The sequence below is a fragment of the Macaca nemestrina genome, chromosome 9, assembly GCF_043159975.1.
Source record: "Macaca nemestrina isolate mMacNem1 chromosome 9, mMacNem.hap1, whole genome shotgun sequence".
NCBI lineage: Eukaryota > Metazoa > Chordata > Mammalia > Primates > Cercopithecidae > Macaca > Macaca nemestrina.
Genome location: NC_092133.1, coordinates 126835841 through 126862869, shown reverse-complemented (window position 1 = coordinate 126862869; position 27029 = coordinate 126835841). Strand labels below are relative to the sequence as shown.

At 41.6% G+C, this 27029-nt stretch overlaps 1 protein-coding gene across 1 annotated transcript in view; it reads right to left on the bottom strand.

The window, feature by feature from the left end:
- LOC105488215 (cubilin) overlaps positions 1-27029 on the bottom strand; it is a 313890-nt gene that overhangs the window by 164523 nt on the left and 122338 nt on the right. Inside the window, exon 29 of the mRNA XM_024794869.2 lies at positions 5556-5737. Within this exon, the coding sequence (XP_024650637.2) occupies positions 5556-5737 (182 nt within the window). The remainder of the gene's footprint in view (positions 1-5555; positions 5738-27029) is intronic.

The following is a 27029-nucleotide window of genomic DNA, read 5'->3' as shown; positions in this document are numbered from 1 at the left end:
ACATTGAATATAACGCTTACGCTTCTTTAGGAATGGAAATACCAGCTCTCTGGGAGTGTTTTGGAGCCTAAGGAAGGGGATGCTATGTACCCTCCCTGTGCCTGCTCCCAGCACGCCCACGCCCAGGAACCTGACAAAGTGCATGCCGCTTTTCTGCTCAGGGATTGCCCTAGACTCTGCCTTAGTCTCCAGATGGCTCCTTCTGATACAGACAGGAGACAGGGAAATACTGGGTAGAAGAGGGTGGTTTCCTGGCAAAGCCCCACCCCCAAGCCTGGAAACCTGCAGCCCTAAATGGGAACAGGCATTCTTGTTTTCACACCCAAATGTTGCCTTTTGGCCTGCCACGTCCCCATATCCTGTACCCATATAAACCTCCAACCCCAGGGTCCACGAGCAGATGAGCACATGAACAGAAGAGCAGAGGAGGAGAAGAATGACATGGCAGAGAAGGAGAGAGGAAAAGGAGCATCTGAACGTTGAGAGGAGTTTGGCTGGGGATGGTCAGACAATTGATCATCCGTGGGACAACCGAACTCCAGGGGGGAAGATCATCTTCCCACTCCATCCCCTTTCCAGTTCCCCATCCATTCCACTGACAGCTACCTCCATCACCCAATAAAATCTCCACATTCACCATCCTTCAAGACCATATGTGACCTGATTCTTCCTGGAGGCCAGACAAGAATGCGAGTACCAAGAGTCACTGAGCTGGTTAACACTTAAGCTGTCTGTGGATGGCAGAGCTAAAAGAACACTGTACCCTGCCCATGGGGGCTTTGAGAGTCACAGGCACCCACTACTAGACCCTACCGTGGGTAGCATCTTGCCTGGGTTCCTGCACCTGCCAGTCTGTGTGCTCCCCCTCCCATAACGGGTTTGAGGGCACAGCAGCTGAACAGATGAGTCACACCCCTGTCACATGTCCTGAGAAGGGGTGGCTAGGGAACTCTCCTGTTTCACTTCCAGATCTATTGCACATGACTTCAGACCACGTAGGCTCCTCCAAATTTGCCAAACTTGTCTGTCTGACTGGAATCCACTACCCCAGTGATGTCGTCCTCCGGAAAGGGTCCCCTTGGGCTCACAGAGGGCATCTTGCAGCCACGGATAGCCTAGGCCAGGCCTCCAGGAGGCCTCACAGACAGGTTTCTCAGTCTCCTCTGGGTCCTGTTTGTCTCCTGTGTGTATGTGTGGGTCTGGGGAGGGTGGCGAAGGGAGGATGAGAATCAAATAGAAGATGCTGACTTCTCATCTTCAGGTCTTCAAACTTCAATTTGTAAAAGAAAGACCATCTTTGGGAGAGAGTTTTCAAAGACATTGGTATCTGAGACCTTCACAACTGCAACCCCAGCCCTCCATGTACAGGCACTCAGGACCAGAGCCAGGAAGGCAGCTCTCAGGGGCATCTGGGCACAATGCCTTCCCACCCTCCCTCTGTGCCTTTCCCCCACCTCGGGACACTCTGCCCTGATTCCTCAGCACCCCCGGCCCTTGCCCACCCTCAAGGCCCACTGCTGACTGATAGGAAAATCACTCAAGTGTTCTCTGGGGAGAGGGAGTGAGAACAAGAAGCCTACTTTGGGGAGGAGTGTGTGATTTGAATCTATAATGATTTCTTTGTCTGATTAATTCCCCCCAGCCATCCGGGAAAGGCCAAAATGAATGAAACTGCTGTTCCACAGAGGGCTGAGCACAAGGACAGTAATTGCAAAGGAATGAAGCAGACCAACTCCTTCAGGCTTATTTTTATTAGGAGGAGCTGATGTTTGTGCATTCCCCCCAAGTCCCATCAAAAGCAGGACTTTAGGAAGAGCCCTGTGTGGCCCCTGACACGTACACATATGCAAATGGCAGAAGCAAGCTTGCTTGGTGTGTAGAGTCAGCTTTCTTTCCCATTTTCAAGATCTCCCTAACCCCTCGCCTAGGGAACAGTCCCCAGAGCATGAAACTGACAGCATGTGTTCCCAATCACCCCAGCCCAATCAACAGCACGTATTTGGAGAGACCACTGAGCGCAAGTGTTAAGTTCTAACAAAGAAAACTCGCACATCGGCAAAATATTCTTTGTTTTCTCTGCTCATACATCCCCTTGAGATCACAAACATAATGGGTATGAGTTGGCTGGACCTAGAAGCCTCTAGAAGAATAAACGCTGCCACTTTGGACATTATTTGCTTCCCTTCTTGCAAGGCTGAGCTCAGAAAAGCCTATCGCAGAGAGGCCAGACCGAGCTAACTGTCCACACCAAGCAATTGTCCTGGTTTACTGCTTCAAGGAGTGGATTTCCTTTTCTGCCTGATGCCAGTTCGGAATCTCTCTAAAGACTTTCTCAGAGATTAAAGCGAAATCAGGCAGAGTGTTTCCATGACCGAAACAATGGTCCTTCTGGCTTCCACAAATAAAATCGATAGTTAGCACATGACTCTTCAAAAGAAGAAAAAGAAGGAAAGCATTTCAGGGCGTGGTTCATTCAACTACAGCATATGACTAAACTTTGGGGGGAAAAGAAGTGGTCTGATGATCACAGATTTAAAAATGTGTTTTAGCAAATGCTCAGGAGGGAGAACATTTCAAAGCCTATGGTTTTAATCTGTTTTGAACATTTCTTTCTGCTCCGTTAGCTCCATTTATTGTTACAATCAAGTCAGCATTCCGGGGTTATGAGTAACCAAACAGCTATTGCTTTTTACAACGGGCTGTTTGGTTTCTGGACTCTGATTTTTGAGGGAAAAAATGACTCCTGAATAAATTTTGTGAAATCCAGGTAAGCCCAATATTTAGTGACTGTAAGGCCCCACTTGCCTACACTCACATGCAGGCTGAGAAAGTCAGCAAAGTTTTTAGATCACATGCCCACCATGGGTAACAACCTTTAAACCCACTGCTAACATGTTATCGGCAGCTAGGGAGGGGTGAAAAAAACCATTCCACCGCCATTAGCCCAATTTTATTACAGCAGTTTCCACATGAGTTGAGCATTTGCAGAAAAGCAAAACAAGGCTTTTGAACAAAGTGTCAGAGGGTTGCTCATTTTAGCTTTCAGAAAAAAAAAAAAAATTCCCCAAGTATTTAAGGGCCTCAAAATAGTCCCCCAAGCCCTGCTTTTGGTGGAACGTGGGAGGCCACTGCAATGTCAGCTTATCGTAATAAAAATAAGCCCCAAGCAGACTATGTGTCTTCTCACAGCCATTTCTGTCAGACATAGGGCTCTCCCTGAAAGCTGCTTCTGCCTGGAGTCCCTGATTTCGTCCCTCAGGCCCCAGGCCTGATTTCAGGGAACAGCCCCTGTCTCTACTTTCTCCCACGATGGGCGTGACACACGAAACACAACTGGCCCATTTATATTTTGCCAAGTGGGCAACAATCACATGCACTTTGGAGTATGAAAATAAAAGGTTTGGAACAGGGCACATAGCTGTGGAAGATCCACCACCAGCCCTTTGTAAGTGATAAGGGGTTTAGTGCAACCAAGCAATATCCTTGCTGGCGAGCAAGGCCATCTGAACATTCTGCACGTGGATGCCAGTACTACTTTGTGCTGTGAGTGTGAATTTCAGGAGGCACCTTGTTTCTCCTCTGAGATGGAGTCATGACTCGGCAGCAGTCCTTCCGTGAAGACTTTCTAGTTCTATCCGATTTCATTTACTGTAGCTCTATCATCAGACAATAGCAAATTGTCCGTAGAGCTACAGTAAATGAAATCAGAGATAAAACTGGTAAGTCTTTTAGAGCTACTAAAAGTAATTCCTAGTGACTCTCACCGAGAAGGATGACTTTACTAAATTACTGAAAGTAATGAATTACTGAAAGTAGTGATTGAATGATTTAGTGATGAATTGCTAAAAGTAATTCCTAGTGATTCTCACTGAGGGGGTGACTTCATTTCTTTTCAAGGTAAGAACTTGTTTTATAATTAAAGTTTTTGTTAAAGTTTCCTGTAACGTCCATATTACTCATATCAACCCCTTGCACCCTGCACCCATCTATGGTCTCAGGGTTTACTGGAGTGTTGAGCAGTGACTGGCTTCAGTTATCAGCTCTTCCACTCCCCTTCCATGTGGTCATGGAAAAACCCATTAATCTTTTTGAGACTTAGTTTTGACCACTGTAAAATGGGAATAAACTTCCCCTCTTACCTCATGGAATGATTTCATGTTTAAATGAGAACATGGAGGCAAAAATTCCTTTGTAAAGTACCCTAAATATGCATTATGATGGTGTGCCAATCAGAGACTTTGATGCTTTCATTCATTCCACAAATTTCTATTGAGTGTTTACTATTTGCCAGGTACTCTGTGGAGCTGGGAATATAGCAGTAAAACAAAGCAAACAAATATCTAGCCTCATGGAATTTAGGTTCTACTGGATATAGAATCCTTGTCATGCTGTGCTACAGCAGTCCCTAGAGCTGAGGTGACAGGATTTTTGTGTGTATTTGGAAGACATTAAAGTTTGCAGACAGGTCAAAGTTCAAAGTATACATAATAAACGTGTTACATATATGTAACTATATATAACATATGACATAATTATGTAGTATATGGTATACTTACATTAAAATATATAACAGTATAATTTATTATAATAATAAATGTTAATTATTGTAATTATTAACTATAATTTATAATGTAAGTATATAATATACTACATAATATTACATATATCTGGGACATCTATATATGTTATAAAATTATATAAGATTATATAAATAATGTAATTATATAGTATGTTATATAATTATAACAAATATTTATAGAATTTTATAAACTATAACAAAATATTTTAAAACTATATATTTAAAAATATATATATATACACACACACGCATATTCTAATGACTAGATTCCTGCAATTAAAAATTGATTATAATAAACTTTTGGGCTCAAGATTCTCAAAGACTATTTTAATGATCCGAGACACACCCTTTGCAGTAGAGCTGGGAAAATTTTCATCTTCAAATGCCTCACGCTACCTAGGTGGCCATTTTTTTTGCAAAAGCCCTCTGAGGCAGATGGCCCTGGTGCCCCTTGAAGAGCAGCGGCAGCTCTGGCAGGCCATCGCTGTGCTTGTTGGCAGGGCCAGTCTCTATGCTCCGCCACGCGAATGCTTTTTCTGGGGGAGCTTTCTCAGACTGCAAGGGTGAGGTGTGAGCCATCCCAAGCACAGTCCTTACTAATGGGAACCAGAGTTGGGGGATGAGTGTCTCCAGTATGGTCCTTCAGAGCGTCCCAGCACAGAGAGTCCAAGTTGCCCCCAGGGGCTCCCTCTCTTGGTTCCCCCTCCCCCTTTCCTTCACTCACTCGTCCTGGGCTCCTGCTTCCCGGCATCACCTAACTCAGCTGCAGCCAAGGCCTTCAGGCATTGCTTCAGGGAAACCCGAACCACATATTAATCCCATGTCTACCAAATGATCACCGAAGGGCTGATGCTCATTAAAATGTCTAAGAATAGAACACTGCTGACCACTGGAAAGAATTCGCAATCTTGGCAGAGTGATTTCCTGTTCTACCCCAAACTTTGGGATGTACTGAAAAAACCATCTCACTTCCTACCTCCAAGACATCAAAGTTGCATCTTGAATGATACTCCACATCGAAGTCATGGATGGTGAGCTGAATGCTACTCCCGGGGGCCGTCCTAATGTACCAGATACACTCCTTGTTGGGTGGATACGTGTTGGGGTACCCGGGGCTGCTGAAGGAGCCTGTGGCCCCAGACAGCTCTCCACCACAACCTGTTAAAACAGCAAGGCTCGGTCATTTCAAAGTGGGCAGCAGCCCGTGGAAGATAATTCACAAATTCAACTCACCGAAAGTTCATCAAAAATATACAATGCCTAATTTAGGAGAAAACCATTAAGTTACAATAAAGTTATAATTATGCAGTTATAAAACAATGAGAAAAAAATCATGGCTACAACTTATTAACTTTATACATCCAAAAATAAAACACTGATTATATATAATTTAGTACAATAATGCTCAATCCTTTTTCTTACCATATCAAACCTTTGTACTTTTTTTTTAAAAAAGTCACTCTAATTTTAGATTTTCTTTATTATAATGAGGCAAGAATTACATAACATAGTAGGAAGTACAATGGGCTGTGTGAGCCATGGTCGTGAACTTCAGGTCCCTGGGTCTTCAGTATCCTTGTAGCTAATACATTATTCCGCAGTCCCGTGCAGATCTAAGAACTAGAATTTTAGGTGCTAAAAATCCTTAGCTTTGTACCAAAGGCTGTAGGAAATAAACAAGTAAATGATATAGGTCCTAACTCAGGAAACTGACATTAAAAAAAAAAAAAATACAATGGATATAGAAAAATCCAACCAAGGAAAAAGACAACAGCATATGTTTAAGAATGTTGATATGTCATGCCTTAGAAAGCCATTCAGGCAGACCATGACAACAAATAATCAAATGCCGTAGCCTGCGGCACACAATAGAATAATGCCGCCTTTCATTGAGTGCTCATATGAGTTCTCCATGTATTTCCCGTTTCAATACTCATAAGGACCACATGAGGCAGGTACTGTTAGGATCCATTTCTTAAATGAGCAAATCAGTGCAAACAGAGGTGGCGTGGATTTTCCAAGGTTAAATGATATTAGGACACTAACTGAGGTGATCTGGTTGTATCTTAGTACTTCATTACTATACCACACAGGCTCTCACATTGTTTGCAGGAATTCAGACCGAGATTTCAGTACAGAGAGGAAGAGAAAACTTTGCAGAAGAGGTAAAATTTAAGGAAGGCTTGTGAGAGACAAAATTAGAAAAGAGATTATCTTGTTTTCCAACAGCAATTTTTGGTGAATAACAAAATGTTTTTTGCTCTTGTTAACATTTCTGGGCCTCTTTTTCTTTCATTCTTTTTTTTTGGAATATTCTTTATTGGTTGGTAAATTCTTCCAATTGCCTGCTCTTATTCTTCAAAGCTTTTCATGTGCAATCATTAAAAAGTCAGGAAACAACAGGTGCTGGAGAAGATGTGGAGAAATAGGAACACTCTTAACACTGTTGGTAGAAGTGTAAACTAGTTCAACCATTGTGGAAGACAGTGTGGTGATTCCTCAAGGATCTAGAACTAGAAATATCATTTGACCCAGCCATTCCATTACTGGGATTATAAATCATGCTACTATAAAGACACATGCACATGTATGTTTATTGTGGCACTATTCACAATAGCAAAGACTTGGAACCAACCCAAATGTCCATCAATGATAGACTGGATTAAGAAAATGTGGCACATATACACCATGGAATACTATGCAGCCATAAAAAAGGATGAGTCCCTGTCCTTTGTAGGGACATGGATGAAGCTGGAAACCATCATTCTGAGCAAACTATCGCAAGAACAGAAAACCAAACACTGCAGGTTCTCACTCATAGGTGGGAATTGAACAATGAGAACACTTGGACACAGGAAGGGGAACATCACACACCAGGGCCTGTCATGGGGTGGGGGAGGGGGGAGGGATAGCATTAGGGGGAATACCTAATGTAAAATGACGAGTTAATGGGTGCAGCACACCAACATGGCACATGCATACATATGTAACAAACCTGCACGTTGTGCACACGTACCCTAGAACTTAACGTATAATAATTAAAAAAATAAAATAAAATAAAAAAAAACAACAGCGCCTCCTCACTCCATTATGAGTAAATGTGCATTTTGCACATGAATGACATTAAACTACCATGGCTTCTAAAGTAAGACACCAAGTCTGAGATCTTGTTTAGTATCCACTCTATGCAAATTCCTCCTATACAGTGAGTTAGAAGAAAAGCTTTTAAAAGTTAAGGAGTTAAAAAAGAAAACCTCCATACAGAATTCCCCACTGCATCAAGAAGCACTGAGAATTCTAAGAATATTGATTCGGCAGAGAAATCTGACTCTAGCTCAAAGCACTACTATCTTCTTGACTTCTCAGTCTCCTTGCACTTGAAAACCTCTGCATTTTCAGACTTTAAATGTATTGCACAGAGCAATATCTTTCCTGTTTCCTATAAAGTTCTCGCTTTTATTTCTAAAGGCTATGAAAAAGCTGTTTAAAATTAGATGTGCTGACATTGTTTATAGACTATGGTGAATCTTAAAAAAAACACAAGTACCATAAAAGATGAGAAAATATTTGTCCGACTACAACAACACATGGCAAATATTCCTGAAGCCAAAATCATCACAGATTGTCCATATCTCCTGTACCACTGCCCAAATCCAGGGAGCACTGCTCACAGGACATTCTGTAACACGATGCTCCTGGAGTGGCACAACACAGTGGCTCATGTAACTCATGTTAAGATATACCACCTTTTACTAAAATGCATTATAGGTAAGCCAAGCCTGTTACTCAAATTTTTTTCTCAGCTTGCATTTTCAGTTCAGATGGTTCTTTCTATCAGTGGTATCAAATAAATTATCCAATGGAAAAAATCTAGAGGAAAATAACTTTATGGCCACATGATATAAAAGATAAGAAGGAAACGAAAGCTTAGATAGCTCATTTCTGCATTTTTACTTAGCATTAGTTCATCGGCCAATCTGATTCAATTTTTTTTTGCCACAGTTGATTCACCTAAAACTCTGTGTAACATTTTTCCATTGTCTTTTCCAATTGTTTTAGGTTTCCTTGTGAATTCCTTTGCAAATAACAGGATACTAATATCCTTAAATTAGTCACTGTAAACTGGAATGGTAATACAGATTTGTGGCATTCAGTAATGTTTTTAAAAAATTACAGTACAGTTATATGGACCCACAATGTCTTTTTTCCTAGGATTTAAAGCAAACAATAAGGTTTGCTTAATAAACAGAGCAAAATTTTATTTTTAAGTATTTCTTGTTAATAGCACATGTGTGTATGTTTTTTAAAGAAAAATTTCTTTTTCTTTTCCTTTTTTTTTTTTTTTTTTTTTAAAAAAGTAGAGATGCAGTTTCACCATGTTGGCCAGACTGGTCTTGAACTCCTGACCTTGGGTGATCCACCCGCCTTGTCCTCCCAAAGTACTGGAATTACAGGTGTGAGCCACCACGCCCAGTGGAGAAATTTCAATTTTATAAGTGATACTCTGTCAGGAAAAATATTGTATGGTTATGAGAAAGAGAGAAAGAAACTGTTAGGGCTTGAAATATCTGAAGTTTTCTTTTTCTCCTTCGTGCTCTCACTACCTCTGAGGTTTAACATATCAAAAGGTAACATTTGATTTAAAAATTCACAGCAAATGCAAAATAGGATAGATTAGTGTAATTTTTAATCAAAATTATAAAGTACTAGGAGGTAAAGTTAATTCTGGTAATTATGGTAGAAACTTAACTCTCTTTGTATTTCTAAAATTTGAAAGAGATAAAATAGCTTCCCAATTCCATGTATTTATTCATTCATTCACTCATAAGTGTTTATTGAGCATCAGCCCATAATATAAGCAGTGCTATAGAAGCCAAGTGTATTTAATATCTCTTGAAAAAAGGACATTTATAGACATAAAAAGTGCTATTACCCATATGTCTTCTTGCAAGTTATTAAACTCTTTTTGCTTTTCTTTCAGTTAACCAAGAGTAATTTCAGTAAGTTTTATTTGAAGAAAACAATCTGAATTCTAGTCTATCCTTTACATGTTAATCACTGGTAAGTTACAAATAAGAATAAATATCTCATCATGCCATTACCAGTCATATTTGCGACTCTAGATGCATGACAAAGGGATCACAAACAGGGATGGGAAAAAGAGATGGAGAATACACAAGTCTGGAAATGAAAGAAGTTATATCAACCAATACCCATCAGGAAATAACACAGGCAGGGATGTTTAGACCACCAACATCCTTGTCATCATCCGGTTACCTGTCTGGTTGAATGAACAATAAAATGTAAAAGAAATAGAGAAGTTTTTAAAACTGGTCATTCGTAATCTAAAATAGATGACAATGATTTAGAAAAGCCTTTCAAGGTCTACATAAAGAAGAAAATTTAAAAGATGAAAATACCAGCCAGGCGTGGTGGTTCACGCCTGTAATCCTAGTACTTTGGGAGACCAAGGTGGGCAGAATACCTGAGGTCAGGAGTTCAAAACTAGACTGTCCAACATGGTGGAACTCTGTCCCTATTAAAAATGCAAAAATTAGCTGGGTGTCGTGGTGTGCATCTATAATCTCAACTATTCGGGAGACTGAAGCAGGAGAATTGCTTGAACCCAGGAGGTGGAGGTTGCAGTGAGCCGAGATTGCACCACTGCACTCTAGCCTGGGCGACAGAGCAAGACTCCATCTCAAAAATAAAAAAGATGAAAATACCCACCAAGAAGGGAACAGTGACATGAGGGATAAAGAGTTTTGAGAGAAATAGACACAGTGGCTCTTTGTCACTTTGGTAAGAGAAAGTATTCATGGAGTAGACATGATTTTAGAACTGCTTAATTGGCATGTTAGATTGCAAAACTTTTGGAAACATTATAGTGTAACAGAGGAAGCATGGGCTGTGGTTCAGATAAATGGGTTCCTAAACTGGCTGTGATAGTTCCTCGATAAGTAATCTAACCTTTCTTTCCTCTACAGCAGTATGAATAGTTACTTCATAGGGTTGTTACATAGAATAAATGGAACAATCCAAAGTTTTTAGCTAAATGTTGTACATATCATAATCCTTTCATACATGCTATGTATTCTATCTTTACATTTTTTTTACTCTTTTATTTTGAAACAGGGTCTTGCTATATTGCCCAGGCTGGTCTTGAACTCCTGGGCTCAAGTGATCCACCTTTCCCTCCCAAAGTGCTGGGATTACAGGTATGAGCCACCACACCTGGCCGTGTTTTGTATCTTCACAAGACTTTATCCCCAGATTTGAGACAAAGACTTGGAGCTAGAAGAATTACTAGCTAAAAAGCTACCATGAATAGCTCAAGAAGAGGTAAGAAATTGGTTGTTCATTAAAGTGCATAGAAATTTTTTAAAAGACAATCCATATTTGTATGGTAGTTCAGTTCTCAAGTGCTTTCATTTTATTTGAATTATTTTTATTTGAAATGCATTATTTTATTTGAAATTAATCATGACAACATGAGGCAGGTAACAATGATAATGTCAGGCCCACTGTAGAGGTGAGCAAAGTGAGGTTCAAGAAAGCTGTGGAACATGCTCATATCACTTACTGAATGGCAGATGTGGGTGCAAAACCCTATTCTGACACCAACCCACCCCCATCCTGACCTCCACTTCTTGTTCTCTCTCCCCTATGCCTTGCCGAGAACTTCGGCTCAAAGGCATGGAACTAACAATGTTGAACACTGCCCTCATTACTGTCCTGTCCCTCCACCGAAGACAATCACCATAGCAACCTGGAAAACGTAAACAAAGCAAAACTCTTTTAATTGACTTTGAGGCAAAATCTAACAGAATACATCATTAGACATCAGCTGAACTGGAATAAAATAATGCCCTGAAGAGAAGCCTATGTTTTTCAGTTTTAAAGAGTTAATCTTTATAAAAGTTTTAGTACTAGTGACTGATCATCTGTTTGACTTGATTTTCCTCCAAACTCTCAGTCATCAGCTGAAAGGAAGTGCTTGCTTTATCTGTAGGAAGCACATTGATCTGCTGAACTCATAACAACCAAGAGTTACAAGCTGTTGCTAAACCTGCTTACTTGTGTAGATAACTTAAAATACTTTCATAAAAGAACTTTGCTAATATTGTTTTGGTTTTTGTCCAAAACAAACCATGAGTTATAAAATTTCAGTACTGAAACATTTAATAATAACCTTCTATGTAGGTACTATCTTTAAGCTCATATCGGTGTGTTTTTAAAAAGAGCTTTAATAAAAGCAAACCAGCAATGAAACAGCTAAATGGAATCCGAGGCACAAAGTTTAAAAAGTAAATGCTGTATTGCCCTGTGAGTGCTCAAATGCAGTCACCGCTTTGCACCTGGCATTTTCCTGAAACTATATGCCATAAACTGATGGCATCAGGAGGAATGACATCTTGAAACTGACATGGCTAAAGCCCAACGAGGATGGGAGAAAAGGAAGAGAGAAGTGACCCAACACCAACACCCTCCCACCCTTATCCTTTCATTCCTAAAGGAAATGCCTGAGAAATCAACAGTTGCTGTTAAAATGAAGCCAAAAAGCCAAGGCACGGTAAAAGATAATTAAATTTTAAACATAATTAGTGACGATGTTCACATGCTCCACTAAAATGGTCAGTTTATATTTTACTAGCTTTTTTCTATAACTTAAAAATAAAAACTCTTTCTGTTCCACAAGACCTTGAGATGTGCCTCATTGGCGAGGCCAGTTTGCCCTCATTGTGTAAAAAGGCAGCTTGTGGGCTGGGCATGGTGGCTCATGCCTATAATCCCAGGACTTTGGGAGGCCGAGGCAGGCAGATCACAAGGTCTGGAGATCGAGACCATCCTGGCAAACATGGTGAAACCCTGTCTCTGTTAAAAATATAAAAACTTAGCTGGGCATGGTGGTGGGCTCCTTAAAATGGCCAAAGTTGTTCAAAAGTGACTGACATGTAATGAGAACCACAAAAAGTCAGTAATTCCTGGTTTGATGTTACCAGTTAATTCCTCAACATTTCACAGGTGTGTGGCCAAGTGATAGGCATCTGTCCTACTGGGGTCACTAGTCCTCTCTGAACACAAGGCCAAGGGTGGAGCTCCTCAAATTCATAAGGACATGAAGCATGTGCAGATGAATTTTCTGAGGGATTTGGTCAGATAGCATGTATTCTGTGAGGATGGAGACACAAACTGGAGTGATCACGAGATGAAATCACAGAAGAAAATCAAGTAATATAAAGGCCAAGGAACATAAAATTTCCCTGAGAAAAAAGAAGGAAGAAAGAAGACAGAAAAAAGGAAGAAGAGGACAAAACATGGTGACTCCAGGAGAGGAGAGAGTTGCCCCTGGGTTGAACGCTGTGCCCCCAGACTTATGCCCACCAGGAATCTGTGACTGTGGCCTTTTTGGAGGGAAGAGTCTTCGCAGATGTAATCAAGTTAAAATGAGGTCATACCGGATTGGGGTGGAACTGGAATCCAATATTCTTGGTTTCCTAATTCGAAGAGGGAAATTTGGTCCCAGACACCAAGAAGGAAGAAGGTCATGTGTGCATAGATACAGAAATTGGAATTATACATCTACAAGTCTTAGAAAGCCAAAGATAGCCATCAATCAACAGAAGCTAGAAGAAGCAAGGAAGGGTCTTCCCTAGAGCCTTCAGAGGGATGACCCTGCCAACACCTTGACTTTGGACTTCCAGCCTCCAGAATAAAAAGAATAAATTTCTATTGTCCCATGCCATCCAGTTTGTGGTACTTATTTACAGCAGCCCTAGGAAGCTAATATATCCTCATTCTTTTCCTGATAAATGAGGTGGCCAAATTCCCAGGTAGGTACAAAATGGTAACAACTATTTCTGTGGTATTCAAAGAGTGTGCATTTGTAAACTTTCTGTATTTATCTTTTAATTATTACTTCCTATTTGTCATCTTGAGATTTAGAAGATGGTTGGTCAAGGATAAAATTTTCATGAAAATAGAAAAGGTCTACTGTTGAGAAAACTAGCAGCAAATACAAGGCCAGGTATCACATCAGGAAGAAATAGGTAAACCCGAGAACCAGGGAGTTAAGTCATAACAATTGTTAGCATTTGAGAGTCAATAAAGGTTTAGAAAGTTTCATGTTCCACAAAGACTTCATCCCTGCCCCATATTTTGTGATAATCCATTTTATTCGACTAATTTATATACAGCAGTGGATATAAAGTAGAACGTCAGGTTTCAATGGTAGAGACACAATAAAAAAGAATGAAAGAATAAGTCATTGCATGAAGTCAGTGACTTGGAAAACAGATACAAGAAGCTTAGAAATCAATGCTGTTAACTGCTGTAAAATGACCTTTACATTCCTATTCAATATGTCATATAAATATTCAAAGTTAAGACTGTCATAGCCATCTGACTAAGATGGCCTAGATCTAAATACTGATGTGTTTCCCCTTAGTACATCATCAAAGAGAAAGAAATGCAAAAAACCCATAATTTTGGAGTTTCTGTGTAATATAAATTTAATTTCCTGTATAAAAGGATACTATCTTTCATCGTAACCCAGAGAAGTTAGCCAATCTTGTCATCTTTTCACTCTGATTAACCTTATCAGTTTCCTTTTAAGCTACTAATTTCAATCAAATTAAAAAATGGTTTCCCAGTGGAAATCCCTTGCTTACAATTCTTCAGGAGAAATCAATCATTTGATCAATCTCTTTTCCCTCTCCTTAGATATTTTTGAAATGATTGAAGACTTCTAAACACTGTTTAGTATAAAAAGATCCAAGGAAAGAAATGAGACTAAGATAACTGTACTAATCTCCCCTGAAATAAGTCGTCATGCCAAAGGCTACTGAAATCTTCTTTATGAAATCCCTCAAACAAAGACAGAGAAAACATGTTCTCTGTAGGCAGTTTCCAAGTTCAACAGTCATACTTCTATTTAGAAATATTTATTCAAACCTGCATTCCTTCAATTTCATTATTTTGGTACACAGGGCTCTCACAGGAAAAAGAGCCTCCAGGGCCCTACATTGCAGGCCTCTCCCTGATTCCTTCCCTCACCTCCCCCAACCTCTAACCTTCCTTCTGCAGGGAGTGGACTCCACCCAGGGAAATGGACACATGTGGGCAGCACCACGTCCAGGGCAGTGGTGTTCTGTGACCCTTTAAACTCTGTCCAAATCTGAACCTCAAGGTTGTTTTCTGTGATTACAATATCCCGTGCTGCAGGCCCCTTGCAGGGCAAATCCTGCATCCAGCCAGCCTGGGTCCTTAGCTTAGGGAAAGCAAAACGACTAAACTACCCAAATCCTCACATGCTCCACCCCGGTCCCATGGTCCACCCCAGCCCGGCCAAGCTGTTCCGGGGGCAGCTACCCTTTCACTCTTCACTTTAATATAACTTCTCCCTCTTGTAAGCGACTTTGTGTAACTAAACCTTGGTAACTGACTAGATGATCTCCGTGGTTTCTCCCAGATCGGTCAATTCCATCATCAACATATAGCAGCTCCAGAACAGCACTTTATAAATGAGTAATAAAGCAGAAATTGTGTTTAAGGATTGCAAATAACATTAGCTATTTGGAACTTGTCTTTTGCCAAGCAATGCACCCCTCCACTACAACCCACATATTATTGCTACTTGAACCTGAAGAAAGAATGAATTGCATCATTTAGTGGGAAGCCTTTGAAACTAGATCACCATTTACTTGGGAAAAACTGCACATATCTCTTTAAAAATATTTATTATTACAGGAATTTATAAAATTACCTACTCTAAGCTCTGACCTTCTTTGCATTGTGGTATCATTTGATCTTTTTTTGCAACAAAAAGTTGTGGGGAAAAATTATTTGCTTTCAGACACCGTGGTGCTATTTATCACATGGCCTTTGAGTTTGACACCACATACTGGGTTTTGTGTTCTGATTCTATTGCTTGGTGGATTCGTGAGTGTGGACACATTACTTAACTTCTCTTAGGTTCCTTCCTCAGTTTTCTCACCCACAATAAGGGAATGATAATGCTCATTTCAGAGAATTATTGGGATGAGACATGAGATCATATTTTTAATTTACATATGTTAAGAGTCATGTTTTAAAATGATAACATCAACAACAGTAATAGTGAATGAGATGTCAATTAAACCAATGCACTAAGCATTTAATCATATTTTCATTCACTCTTTATATGGCAATATAGTTTATTTTTATCATAATGTCTTCAGATAAATTTAAGATTACATTTAGGTGGTAAAATCTATATTATTTATCCTGTATTCCTTCAATTTCGTTATTTTGGTACACAGGGTCAAAATAGTCTATTATGTGAGTAGCCTGTGAAATTGGAAGGATAAAAAGTCAGGGACAAAGTATATTATAGTCATTACTGATCTACAGGTTATCAAATTCTACTAACTCTTATAAGTGGTAGTTACTGTCCTCCACCAGATTTGTTCTGTTTGTGAGACAATGCTGCTGGCATTGCTTCCTCTGTTTCTCTGAGTACACAGTGCATTCACACAAAACAAGCCCTTGGATATGTAATGTTTGAGACAAATATGGCAACATTTAAGTCAATAGTCAAAAAGAGAAACCTCTGGGGACAAAAATTCAGGTTCTACACTGAACGTCACATTTGTTCTGAGTTGGCTTAGAACTCAGTTTTACACTTCATTTTTGGTTGCTATGATATTTGAAACTGAAAAAAAAAAAAGTGTGGTTTCAGTTTTTGTGTCACACGAAAAACTGTGGAATCCCCTGCAAAGTACATGCATTCCTCTATCTGGGATATTGTTGCCAGGGAACGAGAACACAAACAGAAGTTTCGAGAAAGCCCTTCCTTTGGCCCAGATCTCAAGGACTGTGATTACAAATTGTGCAATCTATGATTTGGGAAGGTCATGGTGGTTTGAGGGTTATTTTTTTTCTTTTTATAACGGTTTCAAAGAGTGGCAATAGAAATAGAACTCCCACTTTTTCAAACAGTGGCGACATGGGAATGGGGAGGCGAGACTCCTGAGAGGCCCTTGCTGGTGAAGAGACTCAGAGCCAACATGAGATGAAGGTCAACTGTGTGGATGTGTATTTACTGCTGTCGTCAAGGAGGTAGAAATGTCAGGAGTGAGCTTTTCCACTCATTCTGAAAGGTCTGCATATGCATAGCTTTAATGCTGCCTCTGATCATTGGGACCTTGCTGGAGAAGCTCTGAAGTCAAGGCCAAAAGAACTGCAGGATTTTCTTGGTCATTATCCCAACTTTACAACAAGGAGTTATTTAGAACAGATTTCTTAGAAATCAGCATCGTCCATTAAGAATTTCTTTGCAGAAAAGATGTGAAAATTTGTCATAAATAAAAATCAGACTCAGTATCACAATGCAGAAACCTGTGCTTTGGTTCCACACTAAGATGGAACTCATTTCCAGTCTCCATGCTTAAAAATATTTTAAGACTATCACAAAGTCAAAAGCCCAAAATACAAATAGGCTGAAAAAGCCATCATACGCAGGATGGGATATAGCATATATAAATGTGAGAGAAAGAACAGTCAGCATTTAGGGAAATATCTCTTAACTTAAACAGAGCTGGTTGTTTTTAAAAGCTTCTCTTTTACTTAAATTTTTACCAAAACCAAGCAGGATTTCTTTATCTGACATCACATTCTTGAGGTTACTTTGGAGGCGGATGGATGGGTACTTTACCATTTCTCTCTGTGTGACGTTATGTCTACCACAGCCTAGCAGGAAGCGACACTGTGAAAGCAATTTCATCACCTATGGAGAGAAAGGTCTGCGCCTGAGATTAGAACCAGTGTGATTCACAGCTCAGCCCTGTGAACCTGCCCTAGAATCTTTGCTGACCACAACTCATAAATCACTTCCATTGCCCAACATCATACTTCCAGATTGTTGTGAATTATTTCACCACGTGGCATCAAGGACATACAATAATAAAAATTTTAAATTGAACAACATTTTTTTGTTCAATAAAATTTTTTGTTCAACAAAAGTTGCTTGTTCAATAACAAAAAAGACTCCTAAAATCATTTTCAAACTGGAAAACTCAGGTAATCATGAGTCTGTATTTCAAAGTTATAACTTTGAAGAAATTATTAGGAAGAGAGAATGTGGCAATTGGTCTAATATTTTCTGGGCCAGGATTTATCACAGCACTGGCCACATAGCCCTTGAGTGTCTTTGCTGAGGATTTATCAGAATGTTACTCCCCTTTGATCGTCAGTTGTCTTGGCTCTGCAGACCTCTATTCCCCGCTCTCAGTATCCACGACCCAGAATAGTCCCCTGGGGTTGCCTCTATCACTGTGATCTATGATTTCTCCAACTGTAATCTCCTCCCTTGACATTTCCCACTCCACTATCTAAAACAACAGTGGTTCCCTTTTCCTTACTACATTAAGTTCACACTTGTCTGGCTGGCTTTGAGAGTTTTAAAGAATCTAGCCCAGGAGGTCTATGAAGCCTCATACCCCATTGTCTTCATTACATCAGGCTTATTTCTATCTCTTTCTTTGCACATGCTGATCCAGGCACCATCTGTCAATTCTTGCCCTGATCATTCTTCAAGGGCTCTAAAATCTCACAGAGTCCGTGAAGATTTTTCCCAGTGACTTCCAGCCTCCTCACGAGCCTTGCAATAGGCACCTTACAGTTCAGCACTTCTGTTAGTTTTCTACACCTGCTTCCTAACTGATCATGCACAGCTTGAAGACAAAGACTAACGTGGTATTTCTTTCATATGCCTAAAAATACCTTGCACAGTTTTGGATATATATTTCATCATGCTCCCAATCCAAATTCACCAACACATAGTTTATTCCAAAGTCTCTTTCTCTGGCCCAAATCCTCACCTAATTTTTATACTCACACCGGCCATTGCTGAAAGGATACATCCCCTGAACATCTCAAATGCAGCATGTTCAAATCGGAGCTCACAATTTTCCCCCAAACATGGTCTTTTTCTGGGATTTCCTATCTATGAATAATGGCACCAACATGTGTCAAATCATATACCACAGGAAAGCTGGAGCTGTCCATGATTCTTTCTTCTCTCTCCCAGACTGACACACATCTACTCCACCATCAGATCTGCCATCTTGGCTCACTGCAACCTCTGCCTCCCAGATTCAAGCTATTCTCCTGCCTCAACTTCCTGAGTAGCTAGGATTACAGGCACGCACCACCACACCTGGCTAATTTTTGTATTTTTAGTAGAGATGGGGTTGGTCAGGCCAGTCTCAAACTCCTGACCTCATGGTCCACCCACCTTGGCCTCTCAAAGTGCTGAGATTACAGGTGTGAGCCACTGTGCCCGGCCCTAAACAGCTCTTTAATACACTGCCTCACCCACTACTCATTTCTTTTCTCCCTGCTCTGATATAATAGCCCCCTAACGAGTCACTCAAACTCTCAGTCTCTTCCTCTTCTTAGGCGTCCCTCTACTTACCAGAACTCTTATTCTAAAGTGTACTTGTGTTTGCATCACTGAATTTCCCACTTAAAAATCCTCGGTGGTCTTTCCCTGATGGCAGAATAAAATCCAAATTCTGGCAATGTTTCTTATCAATTGGTTTCTGATAACCTGTCCTGCCTCAACTTCTATCACTCCCTTTCCCTAGTGTTTCTCACCTTTTCTTCATTATCAGCCCCCTGAGGAGACTGTTCAGACATTTTTTTCCAAATTCTCAACCATGAAAATTTAATACAAGTATATTGTATATCTGTTATGTACTGTATATCTTTATGCTTTATACATTAAAGAGTAAGAATTTCTTAATCCCCCTACCAAGAGCCAATTTTACCTCCTTGGAGTTGATACTTCCCCAGTGGAGAATGCAGAGAATGTGTGGTCTAGCTGAAGGACTTGCACTTTGCAAAACTTTTGTACCCTCATGCCTTGCTGCTTCTATTTAGAAATGCTTTCCTCTCCCAGATATTTGTCTGATCAATTCTTGCCCATTCTTTAAAACTCAGTTCAAATGTCAAAGCTGCCTGGAGGGTCCTTTGAAATCCCACAGGCTGACCTAGCTATTTTTTCTGCATTCCCATGGCGTCCTGGATTATGTATATATTTCTACACTTGGTTTGCCTGCCTTGCCTACCCGATGACTAACTCCCCAAAGTCAAGAATGTGGTCTGCTTCCTTTCTGTTATGGGCTGAATTGTATCTCTGCCGAAATTCATACATTGAAGTTCTAACTCCCAGACCTCAGAATGTGACTGTCTTTGGAGATAGGGCCTTTAAAAAGAGGTGATTAAGTTAAAATGGAGCTGAATGGACTCTAATCCAATCTGACTGGTGTCTTTGTAAGGAGCAAATTTGGACACACAGAGCTACCAGGATGAACACACAGAGAGAAAACACCATGTGAGGACACAGGGAAAAGGCAGCATCCACAAGCCAAGGAGAGAGGCCTCAGGAGAAAACAACCCTGCTGACACCTTGACTTTAGACTTCCAGCCTCCAGAACTGTGAGACAGCACACTTCTGTTGCTTGAACCTCCCAGTCTGTGGCATTTTTGTTATGACAGCCCAAGCAAATTAATACTGTCTATATTCAGACACCAAGCCCAAAATATGTGCTGGCTGGTTGACTGAATGAATGAAAAACTTGTTCTCAAAAAATATCTGCTTGCAGAGGTTATGTGTAATTGACATGTAAATAATCATGTAATTAACATGATTCACAGTTGTAGCTGCCTGTTCATTATAGGCTGGGCCTCGGTCTTCTCCTATAGCCCAGCTTACCCACCCTCACACCCTAAGGCATTCTTACACAAGACAAGTGGATAACAGAATTACAAAAGATAAAACCTTTGTCTTCAAAGGGTGAACCTCCCAGAAATCATACTACATGTACTCTAAGCCACAAAAGGAATAAAATTTTTGAATGAGAAGGAATTCCCCTGAAAGACCAGTGATAAACCAAGACTAATGAAAGACCATTTGAAAGAAGATACCTGGAACGAAGGTCTAACTTTAAGAGAAACACTGCTGACCTCATGGCAGTTTTCTGCCAGTGCTCTAAGGATGTTTTTTAAAAGCCCTTTGGTACAGTGCTTCATGCCCACAGGTAGTCAAGAAGGCACTGGCTTACATCCAAACCGAGCCAGTCATAAAAGATCTTAACATGGTTTTTAAAATGTTCTCTTCAAACTAATTTCTGAAACTTCTCAAGGCTTCAGAAATCTCATTAATAGCTAAAAGGAAGATAAAATGGACCCAGCCCCCATTTGAGAGGCTGATGTCATCTATCTTCCCAAAGAAAAGGCCACGTTTTCCTTTGTGGAAATCCTGGGTGACATCACCTCCTGATCACATGCCCCTTAGTCCTGCCCCCGCGAGCTCCCAGCTGAAGGGTTCGTTCCCTTTGCAAATGTCACTCTCTCGCTCACAAAGCTCCTTGACCTTGTTTGTATGCTGGATTCCATCACTAAGTGAAAGAAGGCCTCTGGGAGCAACGACCAGAAGAGGCTAGGGGGTCTGTGCAGCTGGCTGGGAGGCTGCTTTTCACACAGCCTGCGGAAACTTCTGTATTCCCCACCCCTACCCCCCACACCCTCCCCCCGCAACCCAGACGGAGGCCCCCAAGGCTGAATTGAGCCTCTGGACAATGCTGTCAAAGCTGAATACCATGAACTGATTAGAGAGACAGGGCGACTGTGGCCATTTCTTTATTTCCAGGGTGGGGCCCTCTTTGAGGACCCGCATAAAAGGCCCTGCAATGTTACTTCATCTCATGTCTACAGGGCCACGTTCAGAAAGAGCCCACAAATAAAGCCTGGTTGTAGATCCGTTTTCTTAAAGCCAATAGAAGGTTTGTGTCATTCACAAAGCAGCATATTTTGTAAATGCATTTATGCATGAATTGGGGAAATGAATGCAGTGTGTAGGAACTCTTCCTCAGAAGCAGTGCTCAGGAGACAATGTCACTGCCGAGTTTGAATTCTCTGCCTGGTGTCTGGAGATCGTACTGCACAGTTTAGAAAAGAGTCAGAGGGGAGCCTGCGGTGGGGGGAAGGGCCTGCAAGGTGAGAGGATTCTGAGGAATAGAGGGTAGGAGTTTAAAGCCACTTGACCTGGCCAGGGCAGGAAGAGCAACTCCAGGGCCAGCGTCAGGGGGGCTGTCCTGAGCCCTCCACCTGATTCTGAGAACAGCCCTTGCGGGGCAGTGCTGAAAGAAGCCTAATTCTTTTCCTTCTGACATGTTACACACACTCACACAAATGCATTTAAGAATATTATCACCAGCTCAGTGGCTCATGCCTGTAATCCCAGCATTTTGGGAAGCCGAGGTGGGCAAACTGCTTGAGCCCAGGAGTTTGAGACCAGCCTGGAAAACAGAGACACCCTATCTCTACAAAAAACACAAGTTAACTGGGTATAGTGGTACACCCCTATAGTCCCAGCTACTCAAGAGGATGAGGAGGGAGGATCACCTGATCACAAAAAGTTGAGGCTGCAGTGAGCTGAGATCACATCACTGCACTCTAGCCTGGGAAACAGAATGACATCTTATCTCAAAAAAAAAAAAATACAATTACACTTGAGCATTGAGAGTAATGTTTACATTTATTTAGCTCCATAGCTGCTGAGTCCCTGCCCAAATGTGTGTGTGTGTGAGAGCTGTGTGTGTGTCTTGAGCACTGAGAGTAATTTTTACATTTATTTAGCCCGTGGCTGTAGAGTCCCTGCGTGTGTGTGTGTGGTGTGTCTCTTGAGCATTGCGAGTAATTTTTAAATTTAGCCCCATGGCTGCAGAGTCCCTGCCCGTGTGTGTGTGTGTGTATGTGTGTGTGTGTGTGGTGTGTGGGGTGTGTCTCTTGAGCATTGAGAGTAATTTATACATTTATTTAGCCCCATGGCTATAGAGTCCCTGCCTCTGTGTGTGTAGTGTGTGTCTCTTGAGCACTGAGAGTAATTTTTACATTTATTTAGCCCCATGGCTGCACAGTCCCTGCCCGTGTGTGTGTGGTGTGTGTGGTGTGGTGTGTGTGTATGGTGTGTGGTGTGTCTCTTGAGCACTGGGAGTAATTTTTACATTTATTTAGCCCCATGGCTGTTGAGTCCCCGCCCGTTTGTGTGTGTGTGTGGTGTGTCTCTTGAGCATTGAAATTGTTACATTTTGTTAGCCCCATGGCTGCAGAGTCCCTGCCCATGTGTGTATGTGTGTATGGTGTGTGTGTACCTTGAGCATTGAGACTAATTTTTAAATTTATTTTGGCCCCATGGCTGCAGAATCCCTGCCTGTGTGTGTGTGTGCTTAGCCACATTATATGCTTAGCTCTGCAGCGCCTTGGCAGCGCTATTCCTCTTGGACTCAGTTCCAGCCTCTTGACTTCTCAGGTCCCTCGGGCTCTTCCTGCTCCCTCCTGTCACAGGGTCTTCCTTCTCCTGCTTGCCTAGTTAACTCCTGATTATTTTTTAGGTTTTGGTTCAGAGGTCTCATTTGCATGGAGATCATCCCTGACCTCCTGCCAGGCCCAGGACAGATGCCCTGTGTGTGCCCACTTGGCACTACTCACGGTTTTGATTTTCTATTTATTTAAATGTGTTTTTGTGTGATGTCAGCTTCTCCCACCTAGCCTAGCTCTGTGAGAGTAGGAACCAAGCCTGCTGGTCTGAGTCACTCTGTGTTCCCCATCTCAGCACAGTACCATCCTTAGTGTCTGTGGAATGAACAAATGCGTGAATGATACCTCACGATTTACATCTTGTATTCACCTCCAATGGATCAAAAATGGTGGGACCTCTCCGACAGAAGAGCTCGCCCTTTCTGTGGGCTCCCCTTCTCAGGTTATCTCAAACTAAAGACTTACTTCAGATGCAGAGTATTAAACTCTGTGTACCATGGTATTGCATACCTATAGAATATTATAATCAATTTTGCATAGATCTAAATGACTAAAAATTCCTTTCCAGAAAGTTCTTCCCAAGTATAATTTACACATTGGGAGCAAAACAGAGTTAAAAAAAACAATTTTATATTTCAGTTCTGGCCCCAGCTGGCAACATTTTGTTGCATAATTCTGGCTCCGAGTTTCCAGCAACTGGGAGAAAGTTTTGAAATAGTAAACAGGAAAGGAGAATAGACAGAGGGTGCCTTTGACTTTCCCAAAGGAAGACAGATTCCAAGTAGAACTGGTAGAAAAAAATGTTCCCAACATAAAACTCAGAGCTTTCACCAGAAGATTTAGCATGTTGGCCGGAACAGCCCATTGATACAGTAATCTGAGCGCAGCCTGCAATGACCATTCAATCAAGCTCCTTAGAGTGGCCTTGGGTTAGTAAGGCTAGAACAGTCTGGAGGGGAGAGGAAGTAGCCACCTAGGAGAAAGTAATCAGCAAAATCACTGCCCCCGCAAACTCTCCATCTTGACTGTATGGATGAATCACTTAAGGAGCATTTAGAAATTAGCAATAGTCAGGGCCCCATGGCAGGCCAATTGAATCCTATCTCTGGAGATTGGAACCCAGGCATGGGCACTTTTTAAAACTCCCAGACCATTCCAATGGTGCATCTAGGGCTGAGAACACACTCCAGCACCCTGAGCCCAGGCTTCCTGGTTAGCATTTCTTACCTTCTACACTTCTGTCCCTGGGGGAAAGTTCTCTCTGCTTTAGATCTTGCCATTATCCTACTGTCATTAAAACAAACAGTACAATGTGCCCTTTCAACATCTCAGAAGGTTTCTCCAGTCCCTAGGGATACTGTCTTTCTACGATCTCATTCCTCCAGTCTCAACACTTGCTCTCACCTTGTTCCTCAGAGTGGTCCACAGAGCAGCACCAGCAGCATTACCTGGGAGCTCATTAGAAATGCAGATTCATGGGCCTTGCCATCCTCTATCCAACAACATCCCCAGGGTTCATGTGCACAGGAGCATCTGGGAAGCACGTATGCTCTGGAGAATGTCCCAGCCCTTGAAAATCTGGGCCATTTCCCAAGATTCTCCTGTCCTTTCTGTCTCTTTTCACACTGTCTCTAGTTAGAATCATGTAATACTACAGATGATCTGTATTATAGAGATGAATCAATCAAATCCCTGCATTTAATGGATCAATGAGTTGACTTAGGTTGAATTCACCCACTTGGGCCAGATGCAGTGGCTCACGCCTGTAATCCCAGCACTTTGGGAGGCCAAGGCAGGAGGATTGCTTGAGCTCAGAAGTTCAAGATCAGCCTGGGCAACATAGCAAGACCTCAACTCTACTAAAAATTTTTTTTTTTTTTTTTTTTTTTCTGGAGACGGAGTCTCACTAAAAATTTTTTAAAAAGCCAGGTGTGGTGGCACGCACCTGTAGTCCCAGCTACTCAAGAGGCTGAGGTGAGAGAATCACTTAAGCCTCAGAGCTCAAGTCTCCAGTGAGCTATGATCAGACCACTGCACTCCAGTTTGGATGACAGAGTGAGATCCTATCTCAATAAATAAATAAATAAATATCTACTCACCTGATGAAGAGGAAGGTCCAGGACTTCTACAAGATTAATTATCACAACTCATTTACTTTGGGAATTCATAATTTACGTTTCAAGCTGCAAGTAGCTCTGTGGATGACCACTGACTATTTTTAAATACTGAAAGCCCCACACATATTTTAACAGAAATGCATTCAGAGCCCAGTTTATAATCTCAGAACACCCAGCTCTCCTAAGTGTATAATAGGGCTATTCAGTTATATGTAGCTCTGACATTCACATAATGAGTGCACCAGAATGTGAACAACCTTAAGAGTCAACCACTGCACACATTCATGTGTGCTCAGCTAGAGCTCAGCCCTGATTTTGACAGTAGGGCCACAGCTTAGATGTCTATGCTTGATTCTTGGTATAATCTTGCAACTCCACTTTTCTTTCCAGTTGATTGAAATACACCAATGAGCTCTAGCATCGTGGTTGAGAACTACTGCTATGAGACCCACAAGGACTACACATTCCAGGGATAGATCACTGTAAGACAGTAGTGTGTCCGGAATTTATTCCTTCTGGTGGGTTCTTGGTCTTGCTGACTTCAAGAATGAAGCCACGGACCCTTGCGGTGAGTGTTACAGTTCTTAAAGCTAGTGCATCCGGAGTTTGTTTGTTCAGATGTTCAGATGTGTCCACAGTTTCTTCCTTCCAGTGGGTTCATGGTCTTGCTGACTTTAGGAGTGAAGTCACAGACCTTCACAGTGAGTGTTACAGCTCTTAAAGATGGTGCGGAGTTGTTTGTTCCTCCTGGTGGGTTCGTGGTCTCGCTGACTTCAGGAGTGAAGCCACAGACCTTCACAGTGACTGTTACAGCTCATAAAGGTAGTGTGGACCCAAAGAGTGAACAGCAGCAAGATTTATTGTGAAGAGCAAAAGCAAAAAGCTTCCACAGAGTGGAAGGGGACTTAAGCGGGTTGCCGCTGCTGGCTCGGGTGGCCAGCTTTTATTCCCTTATTTGGCCCCGCCCATGTCCTACTGAGTGGTCCATTTTACAGAGTGCTGATTGGTTCATTTTACAGAGTGCTGATTGGTGCGTTTACAAACCTTTAGTTAAGACAGAGTGCAGATTGGTGTGTTTTTACAGAGTGCTGATTGGTGTATTTACAAACCTTTAGCTAGACACAGAGTGCTGATTAGTGCATTTACAAACCTTTAGCTACACAGAAAAGTTCAAGTCCCCATCCGACCCAGAAGCTCAGTCGACTTCACCTCTCAATCCCCCCTCTAAACAGGACACCCCAACTGCCGCTGGGAATTGGGCAATGACTGCTCTAGCTACTTCCTGCTGGATAGGGGCAAGGAAGGGGCCCTGCAGTTGTAGTGTCCTCCAGAGGGGAACTCTTTATACCAGTGAAAGGGCCAGTGGGTCGGTCCAGGGGTTCTCGGTAGAAGTTGTTAGTTGAGCTCATTTGGGGTTCCATTTGTAAGACTATCTGTAGCTTGATGGCCTTGATTCTAGAGGAAACAAATTTGACAAGGAGGTTAAAAATACAGAGCCTGAAGGCAAGTAATAGCAAGATGGCGGCCACAGGACCTAGAAAAGGGAGAAGCCATGTTACCCAACTCCAGAGGTTGATATAAGAGTTTGAAAGGCATTGTCTGATATCAGAAGCCTTTTCCTGTAAACGTTGGGTGGCATCTCGTACTATCCCGGACTGGTTAGTGTAAAAGCAACACTCTTTCCCTAAGAAGGTGCAAAGTCCTCCTTTCTCGGCAGTGAGGATGGTCTAGGCCTCGGCAGTTTTGGAGAGTCACTGCTGCCACAGTCTATTTGGGATTGTAGTTACTATCCTTATTGGATAGATTTTGTTATTTCTTGCAAACTGTCTGAGAAATCCTTTGAGAGTGTGTGGTAGTAGGATAATGCTTGTTACACTGTTAACTTTTAGCAAACTTTAGTAGAAAACCTTTGTAAGCTTGGGATTTTAATTTTTCTTTGCTATTAATAAAGCCTCATTCCATCCATATTA